The 21,052-nt window shown below is 40.3% G+C and overlaps 3 protein-coding genes across 3 annotated transcripts in view; 2 read left to right on the forward strand and 1 right to left on the reverse strand.

Annotated features, from left to right (window-relative positions):
• The window catches only part of LOC109428072 (G-patch domain and KOW motifs-containing protein), a 122,879-nt gene that overhangs the window by 97,220 nt on the left and 4,607 nt on the right, over nucleotides 1-21,052 (forward strand). The window contains exon 3 of the mRNA XM_029864010.2: nucleotides 14,825-14,957. Within this exon, the coding sequence (XP_029719870.1) occupies nucleotides 14,825-14,957 (133 nt within the window). The remainder of the gene's footprint in view (nucleotides 1-14,824; nucleotides 14,958-21,052) is intronic.
• On the forward strand, nucleotides 10,133-13,279 carry LOC109428075 (uncharacterized). Its single transcript, XM_019703750.4, has 2 exons — nucleotides 10,133-12,700; nucleotides 12,758-13,279. Exons 1-2 carry the CDS (start codon nucleotides 11,912-11,914, stop codon nucleotides 13,211-13,213), a joined length of 1,245 nt encoding a protein of 414 aa, XP_019559295.3. The 5' UTR covers nucleotides 10,133-11,911; the 3' UTR covers nucleotides 13,214-13,279.
• Nucleotides 13,209-14,708, reverse strand: LOC109418300 (uncharacterized). Its single transcript, XM_019692463.3, has 2 exons — nucleotides 13,738-14,708; nucleotides 13,209-13,674 (listed from the first exon to the last, which is right to left on the reverse strand). Exons 1-2 carry the CDS (start codon nucleotides 14,527-14,529, stop codon nucleotides 13,240-13,242), a joined length of 1,227 nt encoding a protein of 408 aa, XP_019548008.3. The 5' UTR covers nucleotides 14,530-14,708; the 3' UTR covers nucleotides 13,209-13,239.

Genomic DNA, 21,052 nt, shown 5'->3' on the forward strand with positions numbered 1-21,052 from the left:
AAACCAACGGGGGTGGACGGTATTACAATATAGTGGTGTTTCGCAGACCAGTGGTTCACAAGCAGAAAATGCGATTAATGGAAGTGGACCTGGTGGGATGATTGAAGCATCTGACTATCACGCCGAGGACCTGGGATCGAATTCCACTCCCGACAAACTCACAAAAAATGTGAGTTCTACCTTCGGAAGGGAAGTAAAGCGTGGGCAGAGATGGAAAATGATGAAGATTGAAGCTGAGCAGACACAAATCAAAACAATCCTACTCGTGAACAACAGGGGCCCGAGAATACTCGCCCTTCTTTATTCGTGAGTAAACGGAGCTGGCAAGCACTCGCATGTGATTCGCGAAGCTTCGTGAGTTTTTTGCATTTTGACAAAAAACGCATTTTAACGATTGGCAATGCTGCTTTTCAGGAATAATGAAGCATAATGCATTAGTTTATGTTGGATAATCACTGAATTTGCTATTATAACCACAATAAAATGCACTTCCCACACCTCCACTAGTCGTTCACGAATAAAAAATCATGAGTGTTTCTGTTTTTGTTTTGCTTCTTACTCACGAAGCAGGCGGGTGCGAATAAACTCACACACTTTTTACTCTCGGAATCGTGAGTAAGCCTTGTACGGCTTTACACTCGCAAATTGCTTCATGATGAGAGTAATTCCATCACTGGCCCAGGGCTGGAAATCTCGTCAATACAGATATAAAAAGTGCGATTGAAAAATGAAAAAGGTTTTCAAATTCTGCATCTCAAAAAGCATTCATCTCTATATAGTGGCGTTACAAAGTTCAGTGGTTCCCAAGCTGTGTTCACAGAGCATACTGATTTCGATAGAACCGAAAGTTCGAGATGAAGGTGTAAATGTTTTTAAGATTAAATGAATGAATGAATGAATGCTTTTTGGATACTGGATTTCAAGGAGCACTAATTGCAATAAAGTGATGTTCTAAAGTCCGATGAGAAAGTGGAAATGGTTTTCAGTGGTCCGCGATCTGTGATCACTGGCTATGATAATTTTTCAAATGCCGGAAGTCCTAGGAGACCTCAAGGATCACATCTTACAATAAATGGTTATCATGGTTATAATGCTAAGCTGAAGTGACGGTCTACTTGGCATATAGTATGTAGTATGTAAAGCACTTACACCATATCTTGGCCATTCAGATGCTCCTTGTCCCCCTGAAACGTCCATGCAGCCTCTTTAGATCTCCCATCAAACCCTATGAGAACCGTTGGAATGCTCCTGACATTCTCTGAAATATCTCTGGGACCTCTTAGAACCCCTCCCCCCTCCCTCTCCCGGACAAGCGGAAAAAATAATAGGCTTAAAAATATCAATATTTAAATACAAGATATCTCAAAAACTCCTAATTATTCCTCCAGAAAACTTTCAGATTTTATAGATCTTGAGTGGTATATTTTGAAGCAAGCATCAAATTTTGCCGAAATTTGCAACTTTTTGAAAAATCTGCTAGTAAAAATCATAGTAATGTTTACTATTTTGTCCAAAAAACCTTTTGAATGTCCCGAAAAACTGTAAAGTTGGTATCATCAGATGCAGGCTACTTTGATTAACACGTGTGAGGTGCTAAAATTGATAAATTTACAATTAACATTAAAAATAGTAATGAAAACGTGATTTTTACATAAATTTTACTATTTTTAGTATAACTTTGTTATTTGAACTCACACAACTTTGGTGTCTTCGGGGACTTTATTTATTATTGAGGAAACTTCTAGGACATAAAACAATAAAGTTAGTATCGCAGCGCCACTTATGCGCAAAACTACCACATATAAGTACTACAGGAAAAATAAATACAAGTCTCCGAAGATACATACTCAAAAAAAAAAGAACTCCCAAAACGCTAAAGGTTTTTACTTGCTAGATCCCGCTCGTGGCCCAGTGTGGGGAACCCTTGAAATGTCATTGAGACCCTCTGAGACATGTCTCAAGCCACTTGGGACCCTTAAAACCTCTGAAACCAATTGAGATTTCCTGAAATTTCCAAAAAAATAATTTCATTTCATTTTCATACCTTCGGTTCTATTTCTCAATATGATCGCGTGGCCCGTGATCATAAACTGAAAACCACTGATATTCGCAACACATCTTCTATATTGAGAACGTTTGTCCTTGAGATGACCAATCTGGAAAACATGCACTTCTTCCTAGCACTTTCGGTTCTTGCAAGACGCTTGTGGGCCCATATAGCCGAGGCGGTAAATGCACGGGTATTCAGCATGACCATGCTGAGGGTGACGGGTTCGATTCCCGGTCGGTCCAGGATCTTTTCATGAAGGAAATTTCCTTGACTTCCTTGGGCATAGAGTATCTTCGTGCCTGCCACACGATATACACATGCAAAATGGTCATTGGCAGAGGAAGCTCTCAGTTAAAAACTGTGGAAGTGCTCATATTATACTAAGCTGAGAAGCAGGCTTTGTCCCAGTGAGGACGTTACGCCAAGAAGAGGAGAGGAAGACGCTTGTGGCCTGTGAACTCAGATTGGAAACCTCTGAGCTGTGCAACAATACTATAAAGCCTGCGCACTTTAGAATCGGTACACTTTCAACCAGCTGCCGCTCAAAAACGGTGTCACTTGGAAAAAAGTGTTGTTAGAAGCAATTGATGCTTATCTATTGTAGTTTGTAGGAAACATATAAAATTTGCTGTTTTTATATTTTTAGATGAACTATTGATCTGAATTCTTAAATAGTGCCAGTTTTTTCTGCACACATTGAGCAAAAACCAATCATTGTCAGATTCAAGATTTGTGTAGGAATATATAATTACCAAACCCACCAATTACGCAGTACAGAATAGTTGTTGATATTATGATTGTTGATATAGGGAGGTAAAATATTCCATGAGAGTTTTAAAATTTACAATATAGCTATGGTAAGCCTTTGAAGGGTTTTATGGAAAATCAAAGGCTTGCATAGATATTTAAGGTCGAAAAAGTTGTTTTCGCATAAACTTTAGTTCAGCAAATACGCATACGGGAAGGATACTATACGAATAGTATTGGTATACAAGAAACCAATGATTTGATGCAGAACAATATAAATAATCGTGGCTCGAAAGCTGTATGGACTATTGCTGACGAAATTCATTGGATGTGTTTTTAAGGCGTGGAATATCTAACGATTTTTCAAATAAAACTGAATCTACTCAAAACAGGGTGGCCACCGAACCGGGAAAAACGGGAAAACCGGGAAAAAGACGGGAATTCGGAACGACCGGGAAAAAAGCGGGAAAAAGTCGGGAATTTGGAATGATTACCGGGAAAATTGTTGTTAAGAGTAACTTGATGTGTATATAGGAATGTTTACACCTCATAAAAAATCTGTAAAACGTAAAATCAAAGCCAAACCAAAATACTCCTGGGATACTTCTACGAAATCCCAAGGAATTCGCCTGTGCATTCACTTGTAATTTCCTTAAAATAGAACTTGGGATTCTTCAAGAAGTTTCTTCTAGAATTCCTCTAGGTTTTTGTACCGCTTGATTATCTCTTGGAATTCGATGAGATTTTTTCGAGGAAAGAGATTCTTACATCTGAGATTTTTTTCAAAAGCTTATTTTTGGATAAACCCGTGTCCCTTCTTCAATTTATTCTAGTTTTTTTTAATAGATAAGAAAATCATAACCACTAAACTGGGTTTTAATCAAGACAACCTATTGCAATTTATTGAAGAGTTCCTTTTAAGATTCATTAAGATTTTCCTTCCGCAATTGTAACAGGAGTTGCTCCAATCTTCAAAATTTTCTACCGGAATTCTTCCCAGATTTTTTTTTGAAATCCCTCCAGAAAAATTTTCCTTTTCTTCCTGGAGCTTCCTCTGGAGTTTCCCTAGAATTTTCTTCTGGAATTCCTCCGAAAGCTTTTTTTTAGAAATCAATCCGGAGTTCTTTCTGGGATTCTTTACAGAGTTTCTTCTGGTATTTCTCCAGGATATCATTCTGTTACTCATCCATCTCCACGAGTTCTTTGCACGATTTCTGCAGGAGTGCTTTTTGAAACTTTGATTTTGAAAACTTCCAAGAGGTTTTGCTGAATTTTATCTTTATTTTATATTTGCTTTTGGAATTCCTCCAGTGTTTCTTACTGCGTTTCCTTCAAGAGTTCTTCTTGGGAACCCTCCAGGAGTTTGTTCAAAGAAACCTCCAGGAGTTGCTTATGAAAGTTGCTTTTGGAGTTGCTCCAGGAGTTGCTTTTGGGCATCCTTCAGAAGCTCCCTCTGCAAATCACCCAGGAGTTCCTTCTGGATGATCTCCCAAAATTTCTTACAAAAACTTTACGATAGTTATTTCTGGAAATACTCCAGAATCCTGAGAATCAAACTACTACGGGAGTTTTGTAATCGAGAACTCTTCCAAGAGTTCCTTGGGAAACCTTCTATATATGTGGGAGATTCTTTTGGGAATCCTTCAGGAGAAATCCCTAGGTAGAATTCATGATCCCAGACCAAAAGTTCTATTCCCTTATTGCCAACAGACTGACTAAAATCCTAAATTCCCTCCTAAAGGAACCTTTTCCTGAATAAATCCATTAACCCTCGAGCGATCGCGCTGTTGTGTTTTGTACAACACGTTGAAAAAATCTCGCTTTTTGTATTCAGTATTAGCGTGGTGCTGGCGGTGGTGGCCAACCGCGCTAGTTATGGACGGTTAAGGAATCTAGAGGAATCCACAAAAGATATACAAGGTAAAATCGCTAACAGAAGTTACTGAAGATAGTATTTTTGGAGTAATCGAAAGATGAAATCTCGTACAAAACTTTGTAAGAATCTCCAGATGTAAGTTTTTAGGGGAATACTCAGTTGGACATCCTGGAGGAATCCCCGGAAACAACACCAATGAAGTTGCGTTAGGGCATTTACGCTAATGAATAAAATTAAAAAAAAAACCTATATTATAGATCTGTCATAGTTAGCTACCACTTCTACGCTTGTTTTTTTAGTACAAGAAAATAAGTAAAATAATGAGTGAGGGAAAGCTTGAATTATGCACTATTTGGAGCTGAATGAAAATATGTTGTAAGTAATTGTGTAGCATACGCCTTTTATGTCATCATTGGTAGTTATTTCCATTTTTTCCATAGATGCATTACGTCACGAATAATATTAAACTATAAATATCTATTACATAATATTCACAGGATTGCAAGTGCATTTTTACATAGTACCTATCATCCATATGATACGAAAATTGGGCGTTACCTACTAAAAAAATGTGCATTTATAAAACCGGGAAAATTTCAGTAATCGTACCGGGAAAAAGACGGGAATTTCAAAACTGATATTTAGTGGCCACCCTGTCAAAAGTTTTTTACTTGTGATCATAGAATCACATCTACACTCTGTCCAACTTCTATAAGACCACCCCCAAATTGTTTCAAGTCAACTACAATAATAACAATTTCGGGTCAATGTGCGTATAATTGTATAATGCATTACAAGTTATTTTTTGTCTTAAATTTATTTTGATTAAAAGTTTCTTCTTTTACTTTTGTAATAAGACTTTATGTTTTCGAGGTGTCCAATTTCTATAAGACCATCTAGTATATTACATATTATCATTGAGTAAAACTTATAAAAATTAACATATTGTAAGTTCAATAATTCGTAGCTTTACCATTTCGATTAATGGTTTCGGAAATTCGATTTGGCATACTGTTTACTATAGGTGAATCCAACGGAAGCTAACGATCCCTCCGCATCTGGTGGCAGGAAGGAGAACCCTACGAAAAACGTGACACCTCCAAAAAGTGCCATGACGCAGCATAGGCAAAGTGCACTTTTTTCACTTTTTCGTATCGAATTCCGCATCGTAAAGAAACAAACGAGCACTTTTTGGAAAGAAAATTTAATTCTCTTTCAATTGCGCTTAGATCCGGTGGGTACTTACGGACAATTTATGTGATTAGTTTGAGGAGCTCTTGCTATGCCTCCGGAGGGCGATCTTCCGGATTTTTTATTAGCTAGCCAATCCGATGTCTGTCGGCGTGGGCATCAAGAATGATGATAATGGAAGCTATTGCAAATGGAAAACAGCAAGTTCTATAGCAAAAAATGAGTAAAATTTGACGACAAAAAATTGACTTTTTTATGTAAACAAACGAGTTTCTCCTTATCTCACCATGCGCCTCTACGATTGGTGGTCATCTGGATTAGCCTATATTCAGTAGAACAGATTTCTCAATGTTGTCCCATTCAGTTGTGTCAACGGTGACTTACTGCTTTCCTTCAGTATAAATTCGTTGAATCAAAATTCCCCAAAGGTTTTCAACTGGATTTTAATCAGGTGAACCTGCCGGCCAGTCGAGTAAATCAATTTTTTGGTCCCTGAACCATTGCTTCGTTTTGTTGCTGGTACATATGAATAGCGGATAATGCCTGTTGGAATGTAGGCAAAAAAGGGAGAAGATGTCCTTCAAGAATACTGATGTAGTTTTTACTAATCATTTTGAAAGACGTGAACGCTATCTTCAGCTTTCCGATTACATACACACAAGCCTGCCCACACCATGCATGTGCCACTACCGAAGTTCCCAGTTAAAAAAAAGTTCTTCCTTCCTTAAGGAGAAACTTCAGAGAATACAAACATGGCTGCCACAATGGCCGACTTGGTCCCCTACTCTCGTTTTCAAGAACTCCAATCATGAAAATTCGTAAACAAATGCTCTCGATTTGTAAAAACTGCCTCTTTTAGCAAGTGAGCAAAGCCAGGAAAAACAAGTGCGGCTTGGCTCGATGCTTTGTTCGTCAAATTTGTGCCTCTAAAGTTTGTATGAAAAATTGCAATGGGATTTCTTGATGTTTCACCTTAAATCCGCCAGTATCCATTAAAGCCGCTCGGACCATCCAGGTTGAACTTCTTTTCGTCGCTGAAGATTGTCTAAATGTTTTTAAAACAATCTAGAATATTTTACAAATTTCAGAGTTATATTGTAATATTGAAGGTTTCGAAAAGTAACATTATATAAAAGCTTACCAAATTCCACTGCTGATTTATGTGAGTTTTTGCAAAACAAATCTGTAAGGTTAGGAGCTTTAACTTTTTTTGTCCTTTCAATATGCGGGCTTTTTATCAAAACTTGTCAAACTGTCTCCAGGCAAACCTTTAAATTCAAAGTTTGCTTGATTTGCATCAAGAATTTAGTCGAATTCTAAGCTATTCTACCTAATTTTTTTCGTATCTGTCGTGACCAGAGCTACCAACTCTGTCACTTACCAGCAGCTCCAGCCGCAGTGAGAGTACTCCAAAAACCTCACTGCCTGCCAGCTGCATCTTCTGTTGATTTTCGACGCTCTGACCGGCAGAGCGTCGACCTCAATCCTGTCCGTCGTCTACTGCATCAGTCTATCAACTGACTCGCTCACAGCACAGCACGGCGCACAGTTTGCGTAACAAGTCGACAGTCGACATTCCAAGTTTGACAGTCGCTCGGACTGTGAAGCATTGGGCAATTTCGCAACACAGAATTGGGAGCACATACTTTTATATCGATTATATATTTGAATACTTTATTCGTACGTTAGATCATTATTTATATTTCATACTTCCGATCTCTTTCTCTACAGTATCCTTCTGGATCAGCAAGATAATTGCTTGATGGGACTGGACTGTTTGTTATTATGACAAATATTTGCATTGAAGCCCGATATTCATTGCTAAGGTTCACGCTGTGTTGGTCTTTTGTTGGGCTTGTTTGACCAAATATGAGTCATGTCTAAAGGGACCTTAATTCCAACTTTTTCTTGGTGAAATGTTTCGATTCTTCCCTTCTTCTTCTCAGTGAGCACTTTACCCTTGGGCATTTTGATGCAGCACAATAAAAACACGCGAATCTGAGAGTGGTCTTATACAAAATGGACACGATAAATCGCAAAAACAATAGTTACTGCTTGCTGCGTTCGCACACACACGATTATTCCTATGCATGGCACAGGTTTCACTCACACAAACATATCATGGTATAAATTGAAGTGATGTGTTTTCTTCCTGAGAAATGGCACTCAAAAATCATCTGGTCTTATTGAAAATGGACAGAGTGTATAGGAAATATTTTTTCATAAAAAAATTATTTGATTAAAATTTTGTTTTGAATATAGCGTGAATGGACAATAAGGCTATAAGTTTATTATGGTCTTGTAAATCACATTTGTCAAGAGTTTAATGTCGTAACTTGTTTTGAGCATATCTTTGATGAATATAATTTTGTTTCTTGTGGAAATAGCAGCCCGTAAGCTGTGAAATTTGCAAATGTTGACGATCATTTGTTTGTGCAGAATAAAATGGCATGAATTTCACAATCAGGTCAAAATTTTATCTTGCTGAAATAAAAACTTGATTTTTTCATATTTTTCCTACAAAATAAAATAAATAAGCATCATTTGCTTCTTACAACATTTTTTTCTAGGTTAAACCGTTTTTGATCTGCAGCCGGTTGAAAGTGTACCGATTCTAAAGTGCACAGGCTTTAGTGCTCCGTGAGGCGTGAATAAAAATACAACATTTTCTTTTCATCCACAAATTTAAGGTTTTGAGATTTTTTCGTGGCCCGTAACCATTGATTGGAAACCACTGAACTTTGAAATACATCTGTTTTAAAGAAACTGCTGCTTAAGATGAATAATCCGAAAAAACCTTTGCTTTACTTTCTAGCACTAGAAAGCAAAGCGGAAATTCCCGTGGCTCGTAATGTCATTTTAGGAACCACTGTGCTATTTTTAAGTAAATTGGTCCAAAGGCGTAGAATCCAAAAAAAACATTATCATTTGGTCGTCACACTTACGGTTCTTGATATATTCACGCGATCCGTGACCATAGATTGGAAACCACTGATTTTTTTCACCATATCTAAATCAGATACAGGGGGTGGCCAAAATGTTTGGGATAGGCAACTTTTTTTCTCTCACAAAAAAGTTCAACATGCTATAACTATTCATAGAGTGCATCAAAAAATATCCAATTTTGACTGTTTGTCAACCTATCATATGTGCATCATTGGTACAAATTTGGGCTCGATTGATTAATTTTTCGCAAAGTTAGAACCATTCGGGAAATGGTTTTTTTTTAGACAACTCATTTCTGAGCTGTCATTTCTGGGAAACCAGTGAACCGAATTGAATGAAATTTTGAACGTACACTAACAATATGTAAATGCTTCACAAACTATTAAAACATAGGTACTTTTTAAACGTTGAATAAAGTTATCATGGATTGACACTTTTTGGAATTTTGAGTGTAGAATTAGCATCGAAGTTAAAATACACATAAATAAAAACTAAAAAAAAAAAACTTTTTGGATTTTTCTCGAAAAAAGGTATTTTTTGTACATCAATGTCAATACATTTTAGTGTTTATATCCAAAGATTTTCCATTTCTATTCTCAAATTATCTCTAATCAGATATATTAGACCCTATTTAGTAATTTTTGTGTGGTATTGTAAATTTGACTTATTTTCCTCTATATGGGTAAAAATTTCAACCCGGAATAACTTAATTTGCCGTGAGAAAATATTACATTTTATAACGTCGTATTAAGTATCAATATATTGTTGATATACGTTAAAAAAAATCATTCAATTCGGTTCACTGGTTTCCGAGATATGACAGCTCAAAAATTAATTGTCTAAATAATAGTGTTTTACCCGAACGGTTTATACTTCGCGAAACATTGATCAACCGAGCCCACATTTGTACCAATGATGCACATATAATAGGTAGACAAACAGTCTAAATTTGAGATTTTTTGATGCACTCAATGAAAAGTTGCAGCATGTTGAATTTTTTTATGGGAGAAAAAAAAGTTGCCTATCCCAAACATTTTGGCCATCCCCTGTATTCTGATCCTTTAGATGCTCAATTCGAACAACATTTGCACTTCTTCCACAGAGAACAGACATTTAAGCTCGAACAAAAATACGTCGAAATCGTGCGTAAAGGATTTAAGTGTACCTCAACGCCACCAACGAAGACTGCACCACTTATAAAGTTGATTTGACCCCACGATGGCAGTATTCATCGCTAAAATACACAAGCCCACAAAACGACACGAGCGCTCAAATGCCAGAAACGGTGAGCACTGGAAACAAAAATGACAGCACGACCGTGTTATTGATGGGATGCTAGCGCCATGCAACGGGAGCATAATCACATACTCTGATATGACCGTTACAAAGTTTTACACAAGGCAGAAAGCAAAGACGTTTGTTCTCTGTGCTTCTTCCTAGCACTTTCGGTTCTTAAGATTTTTTCTGGCCCGTGATCCCAGATTGAGAACCACTGGTCTTTTCAGTACAACTAACTACTTTGCTAGATGTTTTCGACTGAAAAAGGTATGCTATGGAGATTGTGGTTTCTCAGTCTAGGGAATCTAAACGATGAGATTTGCATTGCCCGACGTTTCGGACTGATTTATTTGGCCATTTTTTAAGGGTAAACTCAAAGAACAATTTATTATATTTTAACATTAAAAAACCTACGCTGTTTATCGTTTTTCTTTTTGTTTTTATATGTATTTTTTAACAAACTGTGGCACTAAGTTTGTTTAGAACTTCTTGTAACTTATACCTGTAAATTATGATTAAGTTGTTTCCGTTTTTGTGGAAGTTTTTGAGTGTGACTTACATATGTTTTTAAGTAAAATGTCAAAATATTGTTGAATGAACACAGACCCTTCTTGACATTCATCAAGTCACTCTGTACTGATAAATGAATCGTAACGGTTGTTTTGAAGATTAGTGGTGAATTGGTTATGTCGACTCATTTGTATCGTATTGATCGCTGTGTTCCCCGGTAAATTTTAAAACCGATGTGGATGGGTTAAACTTAAACACGGCTTACGCTGATATTTTGCCTACCATAAGAAACCAAAACACGCGCAGAGACAGGAACAGGGTTCGGTTTTAGAGAAATTTGCTGGGCACATGACCATAGGTTGGGAACCACTGCACTAAGCTAAATTGCTAAATTATCGGTTGAGGATAAATAACTTTTTAACATATCATAGCTTCGAAACTTTATAGAAAAAGACCGAGAACCGGAAAACTGGATTTGAATGAACAGGGCAATGGTAGGTAAGGAAAGTTGTTTTACATTGTTTTTCTAAATTTTGCTAGAAGTTTCATCATTATTCATCTAATAATCCCGCAAATAATAGTTGCCTGAGATGCTGCCCCAAGTAACATTTTGATGGCCAATTAGCCAATTACAGGTTTTGAGAACCGTAATAAAACCTTATATCTTTTATTTTAGTTTTATGATGGTTTTAAGAACGTCTTCTGGTCTATTAGACTAAAAAAATGTTACTTGGGGTATTTTCCAGAAGTTCGATTACAAATTCCTCTGATTGATACAAATTCATCCAACAACGTCAAGTTCTTGTTTTTTTTTCCTCTATGTTACATTACAAATCTAACTATCTAACTATATCTTACTGTCGTAGTGAAAACCACTCCAGTAGTGTCACTCTCACCACGAAGGCGCCCTCCAGAAATTACGTAACGCTCTCTAAGAGGAGTGCAGCCAAACGTTACGACCCATACAAAAAAATTAGGATTTTCCTACAAAAAAAGTTCCGGTGGAGGGTCGCCAAAAACAGTCGATTTTAGCTTTACGTAATAAATGGATGCTGGCTGACTAATAAATACTGTCTTGACGGGTTGTGAGCCGCAATTAGATGCACAAAGTGGTTATAAATTTCCCTGCTTCCAACGAACGCCCTGTGCGACACGTGACTTGATCCGCCGGCATCAGGGAAGCACAAATTGCACATTTTACGCGATGATTGGCACGATGATACGTCCAGCAGCGGTACAACGGTTAGTTCTCCAGTATCTTCCGCTAGCGGCGAGACGTTGCGTTGTGCCACGGCTATTGTCACCCATCACTAATGGATACAGTTCCTCAGTTCGTTCTGGATGCGGTACGGAAGGCTGCCGAAAAGTGTGGATTTCACGGCCAGGACCTAGTCATACGGATTGAACCGTGCAACTCTCAGGATGGGTTCATTGGACAGCTGTTCAGGGCGACCTTGAAACAGCAGGGATCGCCGGACAAGAGCTTGATCTGTAAGATCCCTCCGTTGTGCGCTGCCCGCAGGGAGCAGTTCGACGCTTCGCCAATGTTCGAACGAGAACCATGGTTCTACGAGAGGATTCTACCGGAGTTTGAGCGGTATCAGCGTGAGAAGGGCGTTGACAGGCGAGACGGGTTCACGGCGTATGCAAAGTCGTACGTGGCGTACTATGAATCGATGGATCAAGGAACGGTTTTGGTTATGGAAGATCTAGGACGCAGAGGTTTTCGGATGTACAATAAGCTGCTGCCCTTAGATTACGGTCATATGGAACTTGCCATGGTGCAGCTAGGGCGGTTCCATGCCGTATCGTTTGCCATGAAGCGAGATCAGCCGGATGTTTACGAGTCGTTGAAGGTTCCCAACGCGATAGTCGAAATGTTCGAAAAGAACCGATACTGCCAGTTCCTGGTTAGCGAATCGTTGAAGTTGGCACTGGAGATTCCAGGGTTGAATGAGACGGAACGGGAGGTTTTGAATAAACTGAAGGATAACGTACTGGCGGAGTTGGTAGAATGCTTAGATGTGGGTAAAGCGGAACCCTACTCAGCGATCATTCACGGTGACTGTTGGATCAATAACTGTATGTTCAGCTATGAAGAGGTAGGTGGTGGTTGAGATGATCATCAGTTCTTGTTCCTAGATTTGCTAATTTTTCAGGACGGTATTTCACCAGAGCAACTGATCTTAATAGACTGGCAGCTAGGATGCTGTGCAGCACCTGCTGTTGAACTAGTTTACCTGTTCTACCTCTGCACAGATGCTCAGTTTCGGGAAAAGCACTTCGAAGAAATGGTCATACTCTACCATCAATCATTTGGCACTCTACTACGGAAGCTAGGTGGAAACCCGGATGTTGACTTTCCCTACGGAGTTCTGCGCAAACAGCTGAAGCAGGTCGGGCGATATGGAGTAATGATGGGATCCTTTCTGGTTCCTGCGATGTGCATAGCCAGTGAAGACCTGCCGAATCTGGATGAATCAGCCGCTCGACAAATGAGTACCGATCAGTACGAGTTACCATACAAGCTGGACGAGACATCCTTACCTATCTACCAGGAACGAATGCTTGGAGTCATTCGGGACGCAATGAAGTTCGGTTGTTTCGATATATAAGGAATCAGATGGACCTTTAATGTCAATCACAAGTAACCTAACCTAAATACATCTTTAAGAAATCCATTCATCCGGCTGTGATACTTGGCGTCGACTGTTTCACTAGTCCTACTACCGTTGTTTTCTTTGTCGTTCCCATCTTCTTGTCCGGTTGCCTCTTCGCCAGCCTTGAAAATTGTCATGGGAATGTGCAAAACTGCCAGCGTTACCGCATATTTAGCCTGTGTCTTGAGCAGCCTCATCAAGCTAGTTAGTGGAAAGCGTTCGGTCGCGTTTTCGCTTCCCAAACGCTCCAGATGGCCCAAGAGAGCGTTGTGATACGTCTGAAGCATGTTATCGTAGTGGTTACGCCGGAAGGATTCGTCCGTACTGAGGAACATGAAGTGCAGGAAGTCCAAAGCGGGCGATCCGTACTTAGTCAGTTGCCAATCAAGCATAACCAATCGATTCGGGAAACCACCCTGAAATTGTACAAAGTTGTCAGATTGTATCACTTTTTATAACAATTCTTCAAAGCATCTTACATTGTATCTATACATAACATTACTTGAACTGTAGTCTCCATGACACATCACACAGAACGGTTCACTCAGCTCGCTGTCTGCCACCATCTTCAACTCCTCGACAAAATTTGTCTTCAACCTGTTCAACTTGTCCTTCTTGGTCACCTCGTGCACATTCAAAGTCTCAATCGCTTGGTCGAACGACAGCTCCATGATTTCCTTGAACCCTTTCATCGACGTCACCTGATCTCGCGTGACGTCCTCCAGCTGTTGGAAACCTTTGAACACCTCCGGAAGTTGGTCCTTCAGAGCCAACGACACCGCGTGGAACCTCCCCAACTGAATCATAGCCAACCGCCCATGATCGTAATCAATCGGTTCGTACTTCTTCCGGTTACCGAACAGTCTCCTTCCCACATCCTCCAGAATCAGCAATCCTTCGCGTTTTTTCGCATCAAAGTAGGCATAGTGACAGGCCGGAGCGTAGATAAACTCCTCCGTCCCTGGCAGTATATCGTGCTCTTCCTGAAACTGGCTAAAAGTTGGCAGTAGGCGTTGATACACGAACACCTCGCGCTCGAACAGTGCCAGCAGGGCGTCATCCACGTCCGGAGGTGGAACCTTGCAGAGAAGCGTCACCTCGCGCGGCTCTTCCCGCAGCGTAATCTGATACACTACGGAGACACATCCGGAGCTGTGCGACCCGGTTCGGAAATCGTAGTCCACGGTGTGACCGTTGCTGAACTGCAGGCTTTGGGCGGCCTTCTTGATGCCGTTTTGCACGTAGCGGGGAACTTTCGGGTCCGATGTCATTGTTGCCGCGTCGCCACCGGTTGGATGGGCGATTGCTCACAGACTGAGTCGTGGTGGTGGTGAGGCGATAAGTATGGCTAGATTAGGGGGATGCTACCTTTGCGATAAGATTACGAGACGATGCGATGGGTGTTATCGCGCAATAACTGCATGCTAGTGTGCCATGAGTTTTACTCGGTGAGGGGCTTTCCGATGTGTGATCACAGGCTCCTAATTAATGATGAATATTTCATAAAAGTTTGTGGACTGTAGAATTATTCTAATCTGGATTTATCCCATTTCTTTCTCATTGTAGGTCGAAAGTTTAGACGAGGAGAACGCTCGAGTTGTGGTTCGGTTTTCGATTGGTGGAGGTCAGGAGTCACTCAATGAATATCTCCTGCAGCTGGTGTCCAGTGCCGAATACAAGAAGTATTCTAAAGTTTTGAGTAAGTTTCCCTTCATAAATATATTCATTTCAAAACAGGGACGGGCAGAGCTGCTGTAGCCACTTGAAAAACAGAGCGAAGTTAACTTCCCCACAAGTACTGAAAGTTCCAAATTAGCATCATGAAGCTAAAGTCTAGATCAAGTTCAGTGTGGTCCTTTTAATCCAGTACAAAACGCACAAGCCGTCCCCTAACACGGACATCAAATTGTAGACGGTCTTGTGTTGTTGCCCGAATCTGGAGGCCCCTTTAGGATTAGAAATTCCTAGACCAAAACAAGCTATGAATGCCGCAACAGATGCTGCGAACTAAAAGGCGAACTGCCAGAAAAAATACGATTACAGGATTGACTGATGGACCAAGAACAAAAATGAAACCTCGTCATCCTGGGTTCGGACTTAGTTATCTATTTGGATAACTGGGCACAATTTATGTTATGTGTTGCATGTTTGTGTTTTGTGCATTTGTAATGTTCCATTTTATTTTGCGTATCTAAGTTCCCAGACGTGGGGCCCGATACGGAAAATAAAATGTGCATTTGTAAGGTTCCAATGTATTCGTTATATTTTACTTTTCGTATCCTACTAGTTTCAAAATATGGGGCTCGATGCGGAAAATGCAATGCGCATTTGTAGGGTTCTTTTAGCAGTTGTCTACATTGTGGTACCCATCGGGAGCACAATGCATTTGTAGTGTTTCGCAAAACTTTTTTTTTTGTTACATCAGCTTGAAAGCTACTTAAGATGCTCCTCAGCACTTTATGTGCCTGTAGTTACTCGCGAGGCTATAGTATCTCTTACGCGGCCAGAAAGTTCGAGAAAAGGGTATTGGTTTATGAATATGTTTTTTTAAAACAAATAAGTTATTTGCGCCGTGCGTCATTGTTTTGATTTGAATGCCGCCCGCTTTGTGTTATGACATTCAAATTGATTATTATGATTAGATAACATCAATCATGTAAACAGGCTGTTTCATCTAACCGTATCCGTTTCTACCCAGGCAACCAATTAGCACGTATAATACCGTATAAGACCGTATAAGTACGTATGTTATACGGTAATGTTGCATCGCGATAAGATTCAGCAAAAGTGCCTCATACTTACTTACAATAGTGGACGCGATATACGTGCATTGGTGGGACAACAACAACGCTGTATGATTTGAAGCGATATCTTATGCGATGAACGGTGTGCATTATTGTGATTTAATGTAGCATCTTATGTGACTCAATAATATTCGATGGTTTTTTATTGTCACCTCAGTGTCGAATTGATGACGTTCGTTTGAATTAACGAGACGCACTTTACGCTACTTATGATATATGCGATAGTAACCTCAAAGCCTAGTAGCCGTGCGGTTAGGGTCACCAAGATCTTAACCGCACCATGCTATGGAGTGAGGGTTCGATTCCCGCTCCAGGCGATGAAACTTTTCGTGAGAATAGTTTCTTCTCCGTATCCACTGGTGCATGCTCCGTGTGTCCCTTGTCTAGTGTTTAGTTTAGTTTCAGTCTGTACAGCCTCTGGCCACAGAGAACAGACGTCCAAGTCCAGTCCCGAAACTGTGTAAGGAATTTAACGACCATTTGAAATCGGCAACACAAGTGGCAATAGCGTGGCGCTGCAATCGGTTAATTTCCCATACTAATTTAATTCACCACTTGAAATGTTTCAATTCACCACTGACTGTGGCAATATGGTGTTTGGTGGCGTTAGTGTTGTCATCGTGTATTGGTTTGCAACCTTACTCAAGTAAAGATTCAAATCCTTACACAACTTTCCGAATGAAATTTGTTCTAGCCTGGATGTCTGTTCTCTGTGCTCTGGCTGAAGACGGTGTCGGCGTCTTTTTGAAAAAATACCACTGCGGTATCTGCGGTGCTGACTGTCTGAAGGTGATTTTGATTTTACTTGGCAACCACCAAGGCAACCAGCCGTTTGTTTTGATTTGGCAGGACCATTTGCTCATGGTTGCCTAGATTTTTCATTCAAATTCAGAGGCCCAAAACTGTGCCTTGATGTGCCTCGGTGTGCCGTACAGCATGTATGGCGGTGTGATTGGAACATCTTGGAACAATGTGCCAAGCGACTAACCCTTGGGTGAAACCCACTGAAAATTGTCCAGAACTCCCTGAAATCCCGTCGGACCTAAGACCCTCCAAAACCCCCCGAAAACGCCTCTGTAACGTCTCTGAAACCCGCCGAAAATCCTCGGAAACTTCCTGTAATGCTTCCGAAATTTCCCTAAAACCCCCTTGGATCCCATGTAACGCACCTGAATCCCTTCGAAACTTCCGTAAACGCTTATGTAACGCCTCTGTAACGTCTCTAAAAACCGCCGAAAATCCTCTGAAACTTCCTCAAATGCTTCCGAAATCCCCCTAAACCCCCATCGGACTCCCACTCGGATAGTGGTGAAATACTGACGATCAAAACGTGATATCGGTTTGATTGATATAAGAGATAAAAGAATTGAATATAATATTTAAAATATGTTCCTGGAACATCTGGACAATATCAAAATTTGATATTTTAAGATCAATCGAATAGCTCGCTGCTATTGGTTAGGTCTTACAAAATCTAAATATGATATGATGATGATGTTCCAAGAGTAAATTTTTGACATTATTTTTACATCTTTTGTTTCTTATATCAATCGAACCAATATCACTTCTTGATCTTCATATCAAAATATGCTATCATTGAGCTCTTTTCCTCTACCCGAGATGTAACACACCTAAGACCCTCCGGAAACGGCAATGTAACGCCTCTGTAATGTCTCTGAAACCCGACGAAAACCACTGAGAAAATTTTGCTTCATAAAATGCAACAAAGGTTTGCAGTCATTACTGATGATTGGTTGGATCACTGAGAAAACACAGCAACCTGTTTTGATACGCATATGATGGTTCGAGTGCGAGACGAAAAAAAGTAGGGTGTCTACTATGTATCTGGAAAACCGGGAATCCTCAGGGAATCATATTTAACCTTCATCCAGCCAACGTACATTTTTCACCTCCGGAAAAGCACAAAAATGGTCATGACTTTTTTGTTTTCCGATGGATTTTGATGAAATTTTCACAACTCCCTGAAAAACTCTTCTAGTTTATGATGCCGGGGACATGGGTACTTGGTCCACATGGTTCCGGAGTTATTCCGGATTGTCTTGGGGTACCAAAATTGGTCACATACTTTGCACAACGTTTAACTCAAGATCACGATAAGGTAGAAGTATACTGTCAAGTTATGAACTAACTGACAACGGCGACTTTGGTTCGCGATTCGACCGCTAGGCGGCGCCAGTGTCAAAAATGTTCAAACCCTCATATCTCAGAAACCTGATAAGATAGAATGATGCTGTCTTCGGCAAAGTTCTTCAGCAAGCTCAGCACTATCTAATAGTAACGTCATGGTTTTGGATTTATCCGCTAGGTGGCGCCTTGTGTCTGAAAAATTCATACACGTATATCTCGATACTCTGATGGGGTATAAGCATGCCGTTTTCAGCAAAGTTGTTCAACAGACTAAGAACTATCTGGCAATGGCGTCTTTGGTTCAAGAATCGTTCGCTAGGTGGCGCCAGGGTAAAAAATGTTCAAACTTCTATAACTCAGAATCCTGATAAGATAGAATGATGCGGTATTGAACAAAGTTCTTCAGCAAGCTAAAAGCTGTCTGATAGTTGAGTCTTTGATTCGTGATTCGCTATTGAGCTAAAAGCATGGCGTTTTTTGAAAAAAACGTTCAGCAGGTTGAGATCAGCATCTCAACATCTAAAAACGTCCAGCAAATTGAATAAGAGAGAGTAAGAAAGACCTGGTATCCTTGGTTCTGATATTATTCGATAGGTTGCGTCTAGTATAAATAAATACTTGTATGAACACCCTTATGAACAAGCAGTTATCCGTTTTCAGCATAGTGTTCAGCAAGTTGAGAGCTATTTGGCAGGATAGTAGGCGGTCGACTACGGTGGTGCAAGAGGCAATACTTTTACATCGTCTTTGACTCCCTGCTGGCAAATTTTGTCACTCCCATGGTTACTCCACAGTATTGCTTCTTTTGCTACGTTTTCCTTCCGGGAATGTCTCCGGGAATTTCTACAGGAATCCTTCCGGGAATTTTTCCAGGAATTCTTCTGGGAATTTTTCCCCGAATTTCTCTGGGAATTCCACCGGGAATTTCTCCAAGAATTCCACTGGGAATTCTACAAGAACTTCCTCCAGGAATTTCCTCAGGAAATCCTCCGGAAGTTCCTCTAGGACATTCTCCAGAAATTCCTCCGGGATATCCTCCAAGAAATCCTCCCCCGGGAATTCCTCCAGGAACACCTCCGAGAATCACTCCAGGAACTCCTCCGGGAATTCCTCCAGGAACTCCTCCAGGGATTCTTCCAGGAATTCCACCGGGAATTTATCTAGGAATTCCTCCGGGAATGTCTCCGAGAATTCCTCCGGAAATTTCTTCAGGATATCCTCTAGGACTCTCATCAGGAGTTCCTCCGGGGATTCCTCCAGCAATTCCTTCGGTAATTTCTCCAGAAATTGTTATGAGAATTTTCCAGTAATTCCTCCGGATTTTTTTCCAGGATTTTCTCCGGAAATTTCACTTAGAATTTCCTCAGGAATTCCTTCATTAGTTCCTCCGGGAATTCCTCCATGAATTTCTCCAAGAGTTTCTTCAGGGATCCCTCCGGGATGTTCTACAGGAATTCATCCAAAAATTTCTCCAGGAATTTTTTCCAGAAGTTTCTCCAGAGATATCTCCGGCAACGTCTCCAGGAATTCCCTCGGATAATCTTCCGGGAATTTATTCAAAAAAAAACTACCGGTTTAGGAATTTCTTTAGGACTTCCTCCAGGGATTACTCCGGGAATTTATCCTTGAATTCCTCCGGGAATTTCTCCAGGAATCCCTCCGTGGATTTCTCCAGGAATTCCTTCAGCAACTCCTACGAGAATTTCTCCATAAACCCCACTGAGAATTTCTTCAGAAAATCCTTCCAAAATTTCTCCTGGAATTCCTCTGGGGATTCCTTTAGAACTTCCTCCAGGAATTTCTCCTGAAATTTCTCTAGGACTTTCATCAGGAATTCCTCCGGTCATTCATCCAGGAACTACTCCAGGAACTCCTCCGGAAATGTTTCCAGGATTTTCCCCGGGAATTTCACAGAAAATTTCCCCAGCAATTATTCCTGGTAGATCACCGGGAATTTCTTCATGAGTTCCTACGGAAACTTCTTCAGGAATTGCTCCAGGAATTCTATCAAGAATTTCTCCAGGAACACCTCCAGGAATTTCTCAAGGAATTCCTCCGGGAATTTCTCCAGATAATCCTCCCGGAATTCTTTTGGAAATTTCTTCAGGAAATCTTCCAAAAAATCCTCCAGGAATTCTTCCAGTAATTTCTTCAGGAATTCCTCCGGGGATTCTTCTGAAATTCCTCCGGAAATTTCTCCAAGAATTCCTCCAGGAATATCTCAGGAAATTTCTCTAGAAACTCCTCCGGGAATTTCTCCAGCAATTCCTCTGGAAATTTCTTCAGGAAATCCTCCTTCCTGGAGGAATTTCGGGAGGAAATTCCTAGAGGAATCCCCGGAGGGAATTCCTGGAGGAATCCCCGGAGGGAATTCGTGGAGGAATCTTCGGAGAGAATTCCCGGTGGAATTCCTGCAGGAATCCTCGGGGGAATTCCTGATGAAATACCCGAAGGAATTCCTGGAAAAACCTCCAGAAGAAGTCCTGGAGAAATTACCAAAGAAATCACCGGAAGAATTCCTGATGGGAGTCCTATTGGAATTCCCGGAGAAATTCCTGGATGAAGTCCTTCATTCCCAGTGGAATTCCAGAAAAAAAATTGGAAGGATTTCCTGAAGAAATTCCTAGTGGATATTCTGGAGGAATTTCCGGAGATATTCCCGAATGAATTCCTGGAGAAATCCTCAGAGAGATATCTGAAAAAAAAATATCACGGAAGACTTCCTGAAAAATTTATGGAGAAAAATTCCAAGTGTATTTTCTTTGAAAAAAAAATACAGTTTCCTGAAGAAATTGGCCACATACTTTGCCCAACGGAGGAATTCCTGGGCGATTCCCCGGAG

This window comes from Aedes albopictus, chromosome 3 (genome assembly GCF_035046485.1).
Source record: "Aedes albopictus strain Foshan chromosome 3, AalbF5, whole genome shotgun sequence".
Classification (NCBI taxonomy): domain Eukaryota; kingdom Metazoa; phylum Arthropoda; class Insecta; order Diptera; family Culicidae; genus Aedes; species Aedes albopictus.

Coding starts and splice junctions, on each gene's coding strand:
- LOC109428075 (XM_019703750.4), top strand. CDS start 11,912: ATGGATACAGTTCCTCAGTTCGTTCTGGATGCGGTACGGAAGGCTGCC. Junction 12,701..12,757: donor GTATGTTCAGCTATGAAGAG/GTAGGTGGTGGT, acceptor CTAATTTTTCAG/GACGGTATTTCACCAGAGCA.
- LOC109418300 (XM_019692463.3), bottom strand. CDS start 14,529: ATGACATCGGACCCGAAAGTTCCCCGCTACGTGCAAAACGGCATCAAG. Junction 13,675..13,737: donor ATGTTATGTATAGATACAAT/GTAAGATGCTTT, acceptor GTACAATTTCAG/GGTGGTTTCCCGAATCGATT.